General features: G+C 36.9%; 1 protein-coding gene across 3 annotated transcripts in view; it reads left to right on the forward strand.

The window, feature by feature from the left end:
- OTOG (otogelin) overlaps positions 1–17438 on the forward strand; it is a 98021-nt gene that overhangs the window by 17824 nt on the left and 62759 nt on the right. For all 3 annotated transcript variants that reach the window (XR_013930883.1, XM_080405466.1, XM_080405465.1), the window contains 8 exons: positions 3268–3400; positions 4388–4565; positions 6409–6533; positions 7980–8192; positions 9827–9992; positions 10517–10591; positions 13972–14015; positions 15180–15333. Coding sequence is in view for 2 of the 3 variants with exons in the window: in XM_080405466.1 (XP_080261592.1) it covers positions 3268–3400; positions 4388–4565; positions 6409–6533; positions 7980–8192; positions 9827–9992; positions 10517–10591; positions 13972–14015; positions 15180–15333 (1088 nt within the window). In the remaining variant the exon portion in view is untranslated. The remainder of the gene's footprint in view (positions 1–3267; positions 3401–4387; positions 4566–6408; positions 6534–7979; positions 8193–9826; positions 9993–10516; positions 10592–13971; positions 14016–15179; positions 15334–17438) is intronic.

Below are 17438 nucleotides of genomic sequence, written 5' to 3' on the forward strand. Positions count from 1 at the left end.
TTATGTGCTTTTTTTAAAAAGCCCAACTTATCAGTCCCATCTCTTTCAAGCAGATTAAAAAATGTAGAAAGAAAATACCTGGGGAAATTTTTAGCTCTCTGAGTCACAAAGAATCCAGTCATCTAGAGCCTTACAGCTGGTGACATAAACAGTCATCAGGTCACAAGTTATTTCAAAACGATGTGAAATTTTGTTTAAGCATTTTTTGGAAGGAGAATCAGTCAAGTGATCAGCACAGCTTAACCTTATCTGAGTTTCAAGTGACAGCCTCACTGGCTTTTTGATGAGAAAGTCTTCTGAATATAGAAATTTTTTTTTAAGTGTCTAGTGAGAGAAATGGCCATTCCTGTGAAAACACTTGCTGAAAGTTGGCAGGGGCAGTGCTGTGAAAGAAACAGTTCATTGAAACAGAGCATATTGTCTGGCAGAATTTCTCCTTTAGTTTCAGCACGGAGGAATAATAAAGCTTTTGTCAATATTGTGTAGTAATGTATATACCATGAAGGGTTGTTCTCTTGGCTCTGGGCTTCTGTGTGTATCAGCTGGTATTTAATTTTCATCTCCTTAAAAGGTTGATAAAATTTTCATCTTCTATGCACTGTTGCTGAATTATATGTGCAGAAACCTAATTTCTTAGTGAAGAGGCAAGGCAACAAGCTATGAGAACATGGCTTCACAGCGCAGGTGTCTGTCTTCACTATCAGTCCAGGAGAGCTGGTTGTGCTGATGAAATATCTTTGTTATTTTTATAATTTGCTATTTCTAAGTTTCATTTTTCTCTTTTAAACTATTGGTGAAAGACCACCATTATTTAGAGACAGGAAAATTCTGAATGTAGTTTTTAATCTTTACTACTGTATGTACTTGTGTGTCCATGGTATTTGAAGGACTGACGGCATCTGTTAAAGCCACACGATAGTGTTCAGAGATCCTTGCAGCTCTAGGAATTACATTCAATGAGTAGGACAACATTTGCCCTGTATTACGCAAGTCCTAGTGAACATCAGTGAGGGCTGGATACAAGTGTAAATCTTTGAACTGAACATCCTGGTCTCTTTGCACTGTGCATGGTGCTATTCACAGTATAATTTTTCTGTTAGTGCGACTGTCCAAAGGTAGGGGTATTTTAACTAAATCTTGTTCAGTGACTCTTTCAGCACTGAAGTTGTTAACCGTTTTACTATTTCATGATCAGTTATGCCTTCACTGTAGGCAGTGAGACTGAAAAGTGAGCCTCTTGCACCTCTGCTGGACGTTTCTGGACTACAGCTCAGTGCCAGATCCAATCAGTGGGAAATTTCCTGCAGTGAGACCTAGGCTACTCTTTGACCAGTGGTTTCAGACATGTCTGCATATGTCTTGGTATATAAGACATTATGAACCATTGAAGATGCATAATCAAGATGAGAGTGAAATGAACAGATAGCGTGCCAGAAGTGACCAGACCTAAATTTTTTCATTGTTCTTGAATACCTTTTAAATGATTCCAAGGTCTTGCAATGAAGGAGGCTGAACAGAAATAAGCAGTTGAGTGCTTTCCCCTTTTCTCTGTAGATGGCAGGGAATAGGCAGTCTCTTAACTTTATCCAGCCACGCTAAGCCAATGTAAATAAGCTGATGTCTCAGAAGCTATAATAAAAAGATTTGAATATAGCAGGACTGGCCGAAACTTGATTCCTTCCTAGGGCAAAGAGAAAGCAGAGGGTGGCCTGTGATTCTGATACCTTTCAGCATGTAGCAGGGTGAATTACAGAAAGCTGACATGGTAAAGTTCAGATCACCTCTTGATCCACCTTTGCCTGAGTCTCTGTGATGGAGCATTTTTCTTTTTAAAACATTGAGTAGTGATACATACCAGACTAAGAAAAATCTGTTAACCTTCTGTGCTTAATAAGCATTCTTTAGTAAGTATTCTTTCCCTATTGGCATTGAAAGCCAAAGTATCAGTAGTTATTCTAAAAAGTGGAAGTCCCGGCCTGGAAACCTTTGACAGAAACCAACTAGGGTTAATGATCCATTTGGCTAGTTTCCACATTATTTAGTGTAAGTGTATTTATTACTGTGTTATGTTGAAAACATTCAATACTCATTAGCCTTCACACTTGTCCTGCTTTTCACCTGTGTGGTATAGTGTTTCGTCAAAGATCACTACAGTTATGTAAAACATGCAGGAGTGTTAAATAGTTTGGGACTTCATTTAGGTATCAGCCAGTTTGAGGACTTACTTGAATGGAAAAAAAATCCAGCCTAATTAATGGAGAACAACTATGCTATAGTGGACTTCTGTTTTGATGAAAGCAGTTAACTTCAATTCTTGATCTGTAAGCTGTTGTGAAATTTTCTTGTGTAGACCATATAGCTGCTGTATGTTGTGAAACTTTATTACATGAGGCTCAACAATTTGGTTTTTTTGGACTTCAGCCTATTTGCTGGTTTTGGTAATGTTGACAATTAAGTGCCACTGAAGAGGGTGGGTGTTGGTAAGGCAGATGAGGTTGATCTAGGATTATTTTTTTTTTGGAGTATGTTTCATCTAGACTGAAATGCAGTATTCATGTGTTTTTCTGTATGATGTTTTGACTTAACTGAAATGGAAATAAGAATAAGCAATGACAATAACAATAAGCAAGTCAGGTGAGTTGGATGTTATGATATTGTACGCTGTCACAATGCTGCCTGCCTTTCATCAAAATTCATCCAGGGAATTTATGAACATACTCCACAATTTCTCTCTAGAAATAATGAACCTGAATGCTGTTTTAAATAATGATTCACAAAATGTTTCTGTCTTTCATTATTGCTTGCCTTTAAAAGAATTTTATATTTTAAATATGCTTTAAAAAAACCTGGGTATATCAGAACACTTTAAAGTCCAAATTTACATTTCTGTGCATTGCTATGTGGATAATGCAGCCTTGTTTATGAGCATTAACTCTGCCTCAGTGGCTCTTTAATCAAGGGGTCTCAGGAGCTGCAGGTGTCGTTGTACTTAGCTATGTAAGAATTGTTTAAATTTCTCTTTCCAAATGCCACTTTTGAGCTGTATTTGCATAACAGGTTAGCGTTATATTTAAACATATGTGTGAAATTATTCAAAATACTAAGCTTTCTTGCTCACCTGTAAAGCGGTATGTTTTACAAGTGCATTCTGGTAAGAAGAAAGATAGAACTGAAAGTTTTCAATTCCCCACTAATTATAGCTTTACTTCCCTCTTATTTAATATTCATCCTATTTAATTTTTTTATTTGTTTTGCTGTTGCTTGTAGAACCAGGATGGATCGTGTATCCAATCAATCAGTCTTATTCTTACACAAGACCCCAAGAGGCAAGTGACTCTGACTCATTCAGGAGATGTTTTGGTTTATGACCATTACAAAATTAACCTGCCTTATGCAGATGGTAAGGAATAATATACAGGCATATAACTCCTATCAAGTACTAAAGCAATATTTTCATGGCATATGTGTATGTTGTGATACTGTCAATATTGCTAACATAGTGAAGTGGTATATTGTAAATGTCAATTTTGTTTATTTTTAATTACGTTTCACAAATTAACTGCTGATGTACTTTTTACACTAATGGTAGGAGTTGTACAGTAGCTCTATTGGGCTAGCGTCTCTTATGTTCAGATTGACTATGTCTCTTAATGAGTCCAAATTTCATCCCTCACACTTACAAGGTTAGTTCTTTTCTAAGGGGGAAGTCTTTTCCCTGATTCTTAAATTGAATAATTAATTTTCCATTTTTTTCTAAGTGACTCAAGTGAAGTGTTTGAGGCACCCTCCTGCCCCTTACAGATAAGCTACAGATTTTTCAGACAAAAAACTTCTGTTGCTTCTCCTTTTTGCTTTGATGAGTTTTAAATCTCCCCCTCTGGAAGATATTACCAAGTATTCTGTGTATGAATATGTGACTGTGTTCTGCAAGTTTCAATGTTAACTTTAATGAGAGCTTTATGTGCAAATCATTAATACATTTGTTGACTGTGGAGCCTTGGCTCTTTGGGAATTGCCCAAAAGAGGCTTGCATACAGGAAGCATGTTGCTGGTTTTAAGATCAGTTGTGTCTAAGGTAAGTGGTCTGCAATGTTTGTATCTTGAAATTGATTCGCTTTTAGTTAACAGTTATGAATATTCCAGTGAACTCTGGATGCATTTTTAAAAAGTGTGTTGACTGTCATAAGAGTCTTGTTTTCTTCTTCAAAGTCTGAATTAGTCTAAGCTTTCATGAGAAATCAATGATTACAAGAAATTAGCTCCTTAATAGGAAAAAATAACTTACATAAAAATGATGTAAAACAAAACCAGTGAAATTATAAGAAAAAACTGTAAATTACAGGCAGGTTTCCTTTGTCTTTCAATGATCTCTGTTTTTACTCGCCAGAGTTATTTGAAATACGGAAGCTCTCCTCTGTATTTCTTCAAGTAAAGACACACATTGGATTACAGATACTATATGACAGAGAAGGACTGAGGCTTTACCTTCAGGCGGATGGACGGTGGAAGGATGATACTGCGGGCCTTTGTGGAACTTTCAATGGAAATATGGAGGATGATTTTTTGTATGAATAGCTGCAAGATTTCTATTTGCCAGTATTTGGTTCTCTGCAGTTAGAGTGGTAGATCAAGTGTGTACTGAAGCTGAATGGATAGATACCAAGAATAATTTATTTTGATGTTTTGTGTTAGTGAGATGGGTAGTAGGTTTTAGATTGCTAACAGAAAATCTGAAACTTCAGCTATAGGATATCAAGCCAGCTTTTGCTTGAAATATTTTAATATAAAAATACAGTGAAATACATATGACTTATAAATGCTAATTTATCTGAAGAGTTTTGTCCAAAATATGGAGTGGCCTAGATGAGGGACTTTCTTCCTCCCTGCAAGACTTTCTCTCTTTCCACCTCCTATTTTCTGCTGGAAGTTCTAATCTGCTCTCTCTAACAGAGCCTCCATTGTGCAGTGCCTGCTGGCCAGCAACAGAATTGGCTGTTGACTGAGTTTTGCTTTGTTGTGATGCAGTGAGAGGTGTTCAGAGCTGCCTGAGCACCACAGTCAAAACTGCTGTTTGTCCAGCTTCTTTGCAGCATATTTCCTACAGATATTATTCCTACAGAATAAATTTACTTCCAGAGGACTGAGAAGCCTAATAGAAGCAGGAGAGTAAGAACATGAATTTAAAGCATGACAGACCTTTCTGTGATGAAGAGGAGGGAAGAGTAGGAGAATTTCTTTCTCTCAAAACAATTGAAACTTTAAAAACCAAAACTAACAAAAATGGGAAAACTTTCTGTAATAGTTGCCATTTAAAAACACACACACAAATATTTTAGTGGATTTTTTAACAGTTTCTATCTTAAAAATTAAGAAGTATACTCAGAATATTGTTTATAACTAGACTAGCAAATACATAGACAGGATCTCAATGAGGAGATAGTTTTGTAAAACTATTGAAAATACTTCTTTCTGAAGCAGGTAAGTTTTGTAGTATGTTCTTGATAGTCTTTGGACTTGCTCTCATTAAGTGAGAAGTTGTTCAGTAGTTGATATTTGTGAAGAAGCCCTTAAGCAACAGGAATTTATGGATTGTGGTGAGGCATGACACAAACCATAATGTGCAAGCATCTTGACATGCACACAAAACACCTGATCCACACCAGATTTGGGAAACTTGCCATAGACAGTGGTGTCTTTTGCAATACCTCTACTCCCAGCTACTTTACTGGAAGTAGTCCTACCGGCTGTGTGCCTAATGCAATCTTTCCCCTGGAGTGTAACATGCCATATCTAAACGCACAGTTTCCATCATTCTCCCTATGCAGTATTAATGTGCCTTGGCTATTTTGTTCCAAGTCTATCTGTCAGCTTCTGCTTCCCCTCTCATTACTTGAGCCTCATGGATATCTGTGCAATTGTTTTTACAGTTACATCTCTGGACCCTTGGATTTCTGTTCCTTCCTCTTTCTTTTAGGGACTAGAGAGCCTGGGAAGTCAGCTACCCAGGAACAGACAGGAAAATATAGGTAGAGGAGAGATAAAAATTAATCAGGTATCACCGAGGAGGCAGAATTATGAATAGGAAGGAGAGTGCAGACTTTCAGGGCAGTGGGGCTCCCTTATTCTCTAGTGAAAATGGAACTTGATCTGTTTTGATCTGTCCTTCCTTACAAAGTATCTAATGGCTCCAGAGCACATCTCCGCTTTTGCTTCTGGGCCTTTCCAGAAGAGTCCTGAAAATTAAGCTGACAGTGCTTTATGGGAGAGTGCATGAGAATATGGAACAGCGGAAGGGGAGCTTGAATCAGCTCTGCTGAAGGGGGTGGTAGAACTGAGACCATTCTGTAAACTCACTGTATCTTTTGTGACTGATGTTTTTGGTTTTGGTTTTGTTTTTTTTTGTAAAAGATCTCCAGTTGGAGTAACTGAAAGCACTCCAGAGCTGTTTGGAAACACATGGAAAACTTCTTCAGCATGCGTTCTTGTGCATGATAGTTCACAAATGGATCCCTGTGATATTCATCTGCAGGCAGGTGGGCAGTGAAGGTCGATTGTTATTGATGAATGCCTTTCTGCTTGTATCTGTGTCAATTTTCCTAGTTGGATCAGATAACCAGTCCTACCCACGGAAAAAATTAATACCTACAGGTAGCATTTGTTGAGTTCAGTGCCTAAAAAATCACGTAGTAAATTGTTAAAATATTTTGTGATACTTGCAGAGGCACTTGAAATACCTTCTTTTTGTTGCTGGCTTGCAGTTACAATGTGTGAAGTTAGACATGCATTAAAGGTTGGTAGTATGTCTAGTGTTGGTGATGCTGCTAGTTAATATGGAAACTCAAAAGTATTGAGGTATTCATTTTCAATAATACCGACAAAGTGAAATATCTGATTTAGCTGTCTGCTGTGGAGGAGAATGAATAGCTGAAGGATACTTACATACTGCCAGCCTTTAGATTCAGCTGAAAGGGTCCAGTTAAGGGAAAGATGCTAGTGGCTGATGCCATGAGAACCACAGATGATCACTAAGCCATCCTTTAATAATGATGAACTTAGGTCATCAGTTATATCTGTTTCACAGCTCCAACTACTACTTGTCTTGGATTCTACACACTTTTAGGCAAGATAAAGAGTTAAAATATTTATTAAAGTTTTGCCTGTAATTTCAGCAGTGCTAGGAAATCAACACTTCTCCTGGTACAACTTCATCCTGTCTTTGGAATATTTATGCCATGTACAGCACTAAGAAGGTGCATTCTTGGTAATGGGTTTGGACATGAATGTAGAAAAAAGTGGCTTGTGCAGGAAGTCAGAAATTCAGGAAAAGGAATTTTGAAGTCCTTGTTTATGCATCTCTCTTATTTTGTGGGAAAAACAAATTTATCTCTTTCTGGGTGTGCTAATATAGCATTATTTTTTTTTGACCATTACTGCACAATTATTTAATGTATTCAGATGAGTGCTCTGTCTGGAGCTTCTTACATAACTATTTGATACTGCCTTTGTTCTCCTCTGTGCTGGTACCTCCAGCTAGCAGCTCTGGGTGCGTTGCAGCCTTGTGCGACAGTAACAATGGGCAACAGATTGTTCTTTAAAATACTGACCTGTTGAGGTAATAACTGGGAGTGACTTACACTGATGAGATGTAATCCTGTGTATTTATGAAAGGTGCTGGTGTGTATAATCTGTTGCCTAACTTGTATCCGTGACTCAATTTAAAGACAGGAGACTGTATGTAGGCACTGTTTGTGTGTTGGAAAGTTTTCTGAATGCCTTGAAATCATTCCCAGAACAAGTTCAAAACTATGGGCAGCTAACTATTCTGTCCTTTCATACAGTTGTATAGATATTAAAGATAAAAAGATACATATGGCAATAGTATATAAGCAGGATCAGTTGCAGTGTATCGAAGACACTTTTTTTTCCAAGTCTTTCTAAACTCCCTCACTGAAATGGTGTTTAATCTGTTATTTGTATAGCCTCTTATGCAGCGGAAGCTTGTAGCATCCTCACAAAAGAACTTTTTGCTCCATGCTACCCCTATTTGAGTCCTGTTCCCTATTTTGAGCAATGCAGAAGAGACACTTGCAAATGTGGACAGATTTGTTTTTGCTCTGCTCTGGCCCATTATGCTCATCACTGTCGAAGATTTGGAGTTGTTATAGATTTCAGAAGAGGTGTCCCAGACTGTGGTGAGTTCCCTTTCACTTCTAGTCCTACACAGTTACTGTCTGAGGACTTTAGAATGACAATCAGAAAATAAAATTAAGTCAATATAATCTTTAAATAAGTAGAAGATTAATTCTAGCGCGATCTTTCCTGTACAGGACAAAGGGGTTTTTGTTTGGTTTTTTTGGGGGTGTGTGGTGGTGTTTTTTGGTTGGTTTTGGTCAAGACAGGATCAGTACCAGTGTTTAGAGGATTGTTGCTTTATAGTTGGCTTTCTTTAGGTCTTTTGACTTAAGAAACACTGCAAAGACTATTTTTTTAAGTTGGAGGGCTTCTAATGTATACAGAAGTAAAAATATGTCTGTATCTCTAACATGGCTTTGCATATCTCATACCCATGTTGATATTATTCATGAACTGTGTAAATAGATTTGTTCCTTTCCTCGTAGATGCTAGGATTATCTAGTACCTAAAATGAATGAGTTGAAAAAAGATGGTGATGTATTTAACAATTTTAGCTGGATTATTCTCAACTTCTGCTGTCTGACAATCTCTGTTAGCTTATTCCAATACTGTCAGTGATATAAAAAACACAGAGTGCTGAAACAAGTGCAGAGAATTGGTATTACTGGTATTTAATTTAAAATTAATGGAAGAATAGAGATAGCCAAAGGTGATGTCTGTTTATATGCTCTATAAAGCCTCACAAGTATAGGAGTGGGATAATACCGAATTCCTAAGTTTATATGAACTTTTTGAGGTTGATAGGATGTCTAGTGCCGTCATGTATTTTTTTTTTTAAACTATAGAATTAGAAACCCTATAAAATAAAAAAACCCACAACCCTAAACTGATACTCCTGATGTTTCAGTAGGTTTGGCTCCATGAACCAGGCTGAAAATCTTTTCTAAGGAACATTCAAGAATTTAACAACTGGTAGTTTTCATCACATCATGTAATTATCCATGTTGTAATGCATATGATAAAGAGGATTTTGGAAAGTTGGTCCAACTTAAGTATCTCAAGCTGCAGTATCAGTATATATATATATATATATTTATTTATCTGAAAAGACTGGCTTGCTTGCAGTTATTATGGCATGAATGGCTGTGTCTGTCTGAACGAATCAATCAAAACATTTAATTTCATTTTTCTAGAAGCAAGTATAGTTTTGTTAGAATATCTGTAAAAATTCATGCTTGTAGCATTTAAAAAATCTTTTGTATTTCAAGAACTTCAAATCTTTTTTTAAGTAGAGTTTTATAGGAGATATATATATATATATGAAAACTTTGGATGGTGTTGTGCATCTTCTGCAAAGTAAAAGCGTTTTATTTATTGCTTTTAATGTTTTAGATGGTGTACCTTTCCCAAAGCCCATGCACAAGAGCCAAGCATTTTCAAACTTAGAGGGGGAAAAAACTTCAACTGTTAGGTTTTCCCAGTGTAAATCTGGATTAACTGCATAGACTTCATTGTACTTGTTATTACTGTGGATTTACATCTTTGTAGTTTACACAGCGTAGTGCCAAGATACCAATTTTAGTGGAATTTAATGTTATTGGGAATGAAAGAATAGAGATGTTTATCTGAAAACTGTTGGGAGGTACTTGTGTCTCTTGTACTGTAATTTGAGAGATTTGTTGCATTTGGACAGCTCTTTCGTGTGACGATACAAAGGAGTACAGTACTTGTGGATCTATCTGTGGCAGAACCTGCCAAGCACTGTCTGTGCCAGAGACATGCAGCAGTGATTGTGTTGAAGGCTGTGCTTGTCCCTCTGGAATGTATTTGAATTCCAAGACTGAACGATGTGTAGAGAGGTAAGTTGCAATTCTGATAGTCACGCACACTATTTTACACCACTGCATTTACAAGTCAGAGCGAAAAACTAATAAGCATGTAACCTTGTAGGTCTTATAGCTCTGTAGACTTGGCAGGACCTGAGAATTTTACAGAACCTGTGTGTTGATCAGAAATAGCTCTTTTATAGTACTGACACTCATCCAACATCACCAAAACTAGTTGGTACATATTATCTGTTTTTTGGCATATGAGAGATATAAAAGGTGTCCATTGTTGTGTAGACGTTCTGCTTTGTTATAAATTTGGTTTGGAATGTGCTTGAGTTATTTGGCAGTATTGAGATCAATTTCTTGGTTGTTGGGGGGGTTTTATTTAAATTTTTTAAAAAATCACACCCACACCCCTCCCCCCAATTAACCAAAAAACCTCACCAAAACCAACAAAGCAAACAATTGAACTTTGAACAGCAATGACAGTCAATGGGGATTTTTTTCTCCCTTCAGTTTGAGTTAATCAGTTACATGTTTTTCCTTTACTCCAGAAATGAATGCCCATGTTATTTTCAAGGAATTGACTATCCCCCTGGAGAAAATGTTATGACATCTTTGGGCAAATGGTAAGAATCGAAACGTTTTTCACCTGACTAAATGGTGTCTCTTTAAAAGCTTTGTCAAATTGTTCTGGCTAGCCTCTTGTGGGTTTGTGTTGTGTGTGAATGTTGTTTTTCTTGTTTTGTTGTTTGGTTGGTTTTTTTTAATGAAACTTACAGAATAAACCTACACTGGTTTTCTATGCGTGTTTGGACAGTATCTCTAGAACTTAGGTTTTCAGGCTGCTGTGTTTATAATCCAATATACTGAAGTGCAAAGTAGAGCAAAAAGCCACTAGAATTTTGTAGATTCATACTAATGTGGAAAGCTCCAAAAACCCCCAGATATTCCCGACTGCCCATTCAAGACTGTTCAGCTAGACCTTCATTGCTATTCTCCTTCCCTATACCAGATTGTATATCCATTTATGAAGAAGTATTAAGAATCTGTCTTCCACTAGTATAGAATCAGTATAAAAGAGCAATGTGGCTTTATCAACTAAGAAACAACACAAATAACTGAGCTGCAGCCAAAGGTAAATAAGCATCTCTGTTATTGTTCTTTGCACTTGGCATTTGTTCTTGTCCTCTTGCTCTTCCATTTGCATCATTATAGTCATGCAGTTAAAGAAAAAACTTGTTAAACTATTGTGTCTCTTGCCAGATGCATTCTTTTCAACATTTCTTTGTGGAGAAGGCTAAGTAATGTGGACAACAAGTTCTGTAAAAAAAACGAGCTTTCAGAATTCTTTTTGTCTAAGTAACGTTTGAGCTATTGCTGCCTGTATCTGTTACAGCACTGTTAAACGCAGAACAGACCCAACCATGTCTGTGAGAAATGAAAATATCACACCGATCTGTTATAAGGGCTGTATAAGAGTTTAATATTGTCAGGCACCTACTGCAATAGGGACACTTAGTAAACACACTAACTCTCACTCTCACTCTCATCAGCAGCCTAGTGTCCATAAATACCGATCATTATATATATCTATATCTTAATTGTCAAGTTAGCTCATCTTTACCTTAGAGCAGATTCTCCGAAGAGTACCAGGCAACCCATTCTGCATATGGGGCTGTGCAAAATCTGGATGCACTGTTGCCTGCCTTCCTGAGTATTTTTGTCCACAGAGCATGTGCCAGACAACATTGGCAGTCATGGGAAGTGGCTTCTCCTGGTAGATTCTTTGATTTGTTTCTTTCCATCCTCCTCCTCAAGGGTCTCATTTAGCTAGTTGTGCTAAGCACTGTGGTAGAGATACGGCTGAATGCACACTGATATCCACAAATGCATTCTTTCTACAAATGGCTATAGGTGAAAATCATCTTTCTGTTGATTTCAGTGGAGTTATTTGGGATCTGACAGCTTATGTTTTATGTGAATGTGTTCATTAAAATACATCTCCTGGTTTGCAACTGCTAGTCTTTAAGATGGAGATACAGATGTCTCTGTTTTATTTTTATTTAGTTAAAACTTTTGCTTGCTGCATTTTAACAAGGCTGTATACAGATCTGCTGGGAGAAAAGGATTTTAAACATGGAGGTGCGGACTGGTAGCTCCTCTGAATTGCCTTGTGCGAAGTAATACATTAGGAATCATGTAGGACTATGTGTGGATAAACTGGAGAAAAAATACACACCATGTATTGGGGTTTCTTTATCTGTCACTGTTTTTATTAGAAACAATTATGGTATTTATTATGCTCTTTCCATGCTTTTTTTCCTCAACTGCTTCCCCTGGAATGCCTGCTGTCAAACTGGAATTTATTCTCATGTTTGTCTATAGAGTAGTCATTCTGCTCTGTTTTCAACCAGTTCTTTAAAAAGTTTTTATTGTGATACTGATGTTATATCAGCATTTGAGTTGCTTCCCTGTCAATTCCCTTTGGTACCGCTTTGCCTGTTGGCTGAGTTATGCTGTGAAGTCCTTCAGCACTTCTCTTGCAGTGCTTTGGGGTACACAGACAACTCCAAACATGACAGCAGAGTGGCTGTAGCACATAAAGAATTTGTTTCTGAATCTGCTGACCAGCAACAAGAGTACTGGGGATGTCTTAGTCAATGCAAAAGAATGGGAGTATAGTGCTGGGACTCCATGGGCTTAGGTTCTCTAGTGAAGCACAGGACCTGAAACGAAGCCAATGCTGCTACATTTTTTCCCCTCACAGTGAGTTGCTATCAGATCTGCTACCATTTTACGAAAGTACTGGGTTATTTTGGCTTGAATTACACAGAGGCAGACAGTGTTATGTTGCTCAGTGCTTCCTTGTACACAGTATTTTGTTAGGGTTGAGTTTTATGCGATTTTTCTTGTTTCTTTGCTGAACCTGTGCCATGTAGAGGAAACATGTTGTGCGTGTTCCTGTCTGTGTAGTATTTTGCCTGTGTGAATGGCATACAACTTTATGATACAATAACTTAAATTTTTATTTTGAATCTTGATTAGCATAGAGTTGTTTTAATTTTTTTAGGTTCTCATTATGAACTGTAGTTCTAGTTGGCTCTGATGATAGTCACGCTATGTTGCTATTCCAGGTTCCTATCACGTTGCTGAAGCAAAATGAGTGGGAGGCAGCATGAAGATAAAAATTAGCAACTGCATTGCTGTTTCCTCCTGTGAGCCAAAACCACTAAAATAATTGAAACATTAATTTTGTAATAAATAGAAATTCATGATATTGTGAGATGTTTTTAGATGGATAGTTTGTTCATGATCCATCTTAGGCGTGGTTGAGAAAAGGCAGTAATCAAGCTACTGTTACTATGTTCTGCTTGTGGAAAGGTCACTCCAGTACAAAAAATTGTTGCAGATGTAATAGCTTGTGATTATCTTATATTCAATGTTGGGGTTCTATCTTTAACTGTGGGATGAGTTAAGAACTGTTGGTATTGTCAAGATTTTCACATAAACTAATAGCTTCCTTTCCAGCAGAATTCTAAGCTGATGGTGAGGAAAATGGAGCATTTATAATTGCGTTAAGAATGTTCATAAAAGAGTACATACCCAGAGTCTGCTGTAACTTAGGGTTTTGTTTTGTTTTGCTGCTACTGCTCTTTGCATTTTTCTTTTAGGTAATGGTGATTCTGTTGTATAGGGCTTGGTTTATTCTTACTGCACTGATGTCTTTGGGAGCAGTATAGTATTGTATTCCTGTGTGTATTTTTATGGCAGCCCAGGCATTTTAACTCATAGTGACATTATGCAGAAAGCACAAGTTTGAAGTGTAATTAATATTCTTTATATGTTAAGGTGATGCACACTTTATCTACAGTTCTAATGTTCAGTGCAAACATTTATACAGTTATTTTTGTATTGGATCATACTGCATGCTTCATTATTAAACAGAAAACATTAGTATTTTAGATCTTCCTGGCTCTCATTACATCTTCATGTATTTTTATTGCAGCCATTGCAGGGATGGAGTAATGAATTGTGATAACAACGTAATAGGTGAGTGTAGAAAGGGAAAAGATACTTCAGATCCAATGAATATGTATCCTCCAGTCCCTGTGGGACCCCTCGTCTGATGTAGAAGATCAGGCAATATGTATAAATTAATAACTTGCAGGAGAAGACCCATAATGCAGGAATTAAATATTTGTGTGATTGAAAGAAAGGCTGGTGCAAAGCAGCAGCATAACTGTCCAAAATACTGTTAAATCTGAGCAACTTTTTTCCCAGTGCTTTAAAATACTGATTGTTTTTTTTGACTGCTAATATAAATAAGCTTAGCTGCATGACAAACAGCAGAACTTCAGCAGAACAAAGATTAGCTTTGCCCATAAAACATCATTTTAGGAACTGAAGACTGGCAGTAATTTTTCACAGATATTTTTTCTTTCCCTTTGCAAACCCTGAGTAACTGAAATATGAAAAAATATGTATTTTGTCATACTTAAGCAAAAGAATCTAAAAGTGCTTTTTCTATCAAAGTATATTTTATATGTCTTTAAGTATTATGGTTCATCTTCTTGTATGATGCTTCTTTTACTTCAGTAAAAGACTTGAGATCTCAGTTGTAGAATTGCCAACTCTTTGGCCTTTAGCAGAAATCTGCCCGTGCACTTGAAGGTGGCAGGATTTGAAAATTATCCAGAACTTCTCCCTAATAACAAATGAACAAAACCCCAGCAATCAACTACAACTACTTTAAAACACTGCCACCACTTTGGAGATTTCTGCTATGTATACACATGATGCTCAGTGTAACCCAAAAGCAGTTGTGCAGTAGAGTTGTTTTGTTCGTAGCCAGTGGCTCCAGCATGGGAAGTCATATCTAGCTCACAGACCTTTTCTTGATATTTTTTGCTTTCCATCGATTTCTGTTTCTATTGATAGTACTTTGCATTTCTGTTTTGGAGGGCTGATTCATGGCTAACTGTTTAGAAATTAATGTCCCTTACTAAACAAATATTTTAATTTCAGTATTTTGTATGAGATTTATAGAGGTTCTATGAAGTTAACTGCTTTCAGGAGAGACAGACAATTGGATGTTACGGTATTACTGGATATTACACTTGTGTGTTATGTGTTCTTAGACTAAATCTATTGCACACCTTTATGGAATACAAAATTTCAGGTGAAGACTGATGTTTGTCAATTTTTTCCCCCCAGAACACAGTTGCCCAGCTGGACAGATTTATATTAACTGCAGTAATCCACAAGTTGATCCTGAACTCAGCAGAGAGAGAACTTGTGAGAATCAGCTGCTAAACCTCACTTTCTCAGGACACCTTCCTTGTGTTTCAGGTTGTGTCTGCCCACCAGGGTGAGTACCGACAGAATTGCGTCTTTTGGTGCACAAATATAGATGACAACCTTCAGTAGTGATTGGGTAATTAATTCTCTGTCACTGCCCCCCAAAAACATAAGAAAACCCACAAAACGCTGAGGTCTCATTTCACCAACTTTACAGCCATGGATTTCTGTAGATGTGGCTTGTGGCTGACACTTCACAGAACAGAAAAAGTTACCTGGGTTTTTAATTTTCTTGGTACCAAAATATATGCAATTTTTTTTCCAGATTCCAAACACTTTGATGTTGGCATACTGTGTTACAGTCATTAAGACATCACGGACATTTGTGGAACCGGGTTTTGATGTTAGTGTCCCAATACCCACCTCAGTTTCTCTCTTGAACAAGTGATGTGGAGGAGTTATGTGGCCTTTCCAGGCTGGACACAAAGTTCTCTAGTGTGGTAGGATAAGACCCCACCTCTGCAGACAATTGTTATCTATGATAGAGAATACTCTCTTGCGCTGAACCTGGACTCTACTAAATCTGGGCCAATTTATCCTAATAAGAATTTTTGTTTCTTTTTGTCACTTCTATTTTCGTAAAATAGACCTATGAGAATGCAGTTAACTGAAACTTGTAGTATCCTGTAGTTGTAATGAAGTTTTGTAACTAAGAAAGAAATATCATGCATTTGGAGGTTTTTCCTCAAAAAACTTCTAGATTTTCACTGTATTTCTGCAGTGCATACTGTATCAGATAACACGCAAGGAGTTTAAACACATTCTTGAAAGGTTTTATTAAAAAAACCCCAACTCATCACTTTCTAATTTGCTAAGAAAACTATGAATTATGTAATCTTATAAATGTGTCTATGGACAAATAAACCTATAATGGGGGGAAAATTAAATTCAAGTATTTTTAGAAAACTAACTTTTATTAGAAATAATTACATCAACTGTGTCATGTCTTAAATTTGTCTCCTTAAGTGAATTCAAAGTCCTGTCCTTTTTGGTATGTGTTTAGTGTCTATTTTCAAAAGACCTATTGCTCCTCAGGTTAAGTAAAGCTCAGAATTTATTATTAGCATGAAAATAAAAATGGTGTTCTGTTCAAACCTCTTTCCTGGATGGCCCTGCTGTTGCTATCACACTAACTATTTTATTAATGTTTTCCTTTTTCTGGTTTAGGCAGAGTTCTGTAGAGGTCTGTTAGGAAGTTTTAATGTTTTCTAGTTGAATAAGAATTATCCTCCATGTGGCTATGAACTCTACTGTTTCCTCAGGAAAATTCAGTTCTGTTACAAAGACTGCATCAGCATTTCCTGTATTTGGGTGCTTGAGGAACTAATACTTATCCACACTGGGGTTTATGCTGGTTTTTTATTTCTGATGGCTGTAGAATTACAGCATGCTAAAGGTATGGGATTGGAGCTCATTTCCAAGGAGTAAATGTACATCCATACAAAGGCCATAACAAGACATTCCAGTTCTTTTCCATCCTCTTTTGCTCCTCAGACTTGCTACTCTCTTTGATATATTTCAGTTCTCCTTATATTCTTGCAACACTTCCAAAACCCTCATGTTCTCCTACTTTCTAGTTTACACTAGCTGCAAACAAGTATTTCCCTCTGCCCCTCCTTCTGTACTTGTATTCAATTCACAGTTAAAAGTTCACCAGTATCATTCGGATTCTTGAGCACCTTTTCATATTACCTTCTGGTTTTCCACTTGTTTTTAGGAAGAGAATCATTGAATTTTCCATCGTTTGGTTTTGGAGGGAAGACTTCTGTTAGATTTGGAGTTACTTTCTGAAATTCTTTTTGTTATGAAAGTGCAGTATCTATTTAAACTTGTTCATTAAATCAGAAAAATGTCATACTAAAATACCATTACTGTAGTTAAGGAGTATTTAACTTCTGGGTTTCTTTGAGAATAGTTGAGGTTCTTGAATCATCAAGCCATCTTATTGGGCTTTGCTTCATTTTTAATCTCCACTACAATTCAAGCAGGTACTTGATATGCCTGGAAAAAAATACCTGGTTGGTGGTATTTACTGGAAATGATGAGTAAGTACACTGAGCTACCAGCTCTGGTTGAATAAGCTTCCATGTTGAAAACTGCTTCAGCTATAAAACC

This window comes from Falco punctatus, assembly GCF_963210335.1.
Source record: "Falco punctatus genome assembly, chromosome: 10".
Classification (NCBI taxonomy): domain Eukaryota; kingdom Metazoa; phylum Chordata; class Aves; order Falconiformes; family Falconidae; genus Falco; species Falco punctatus.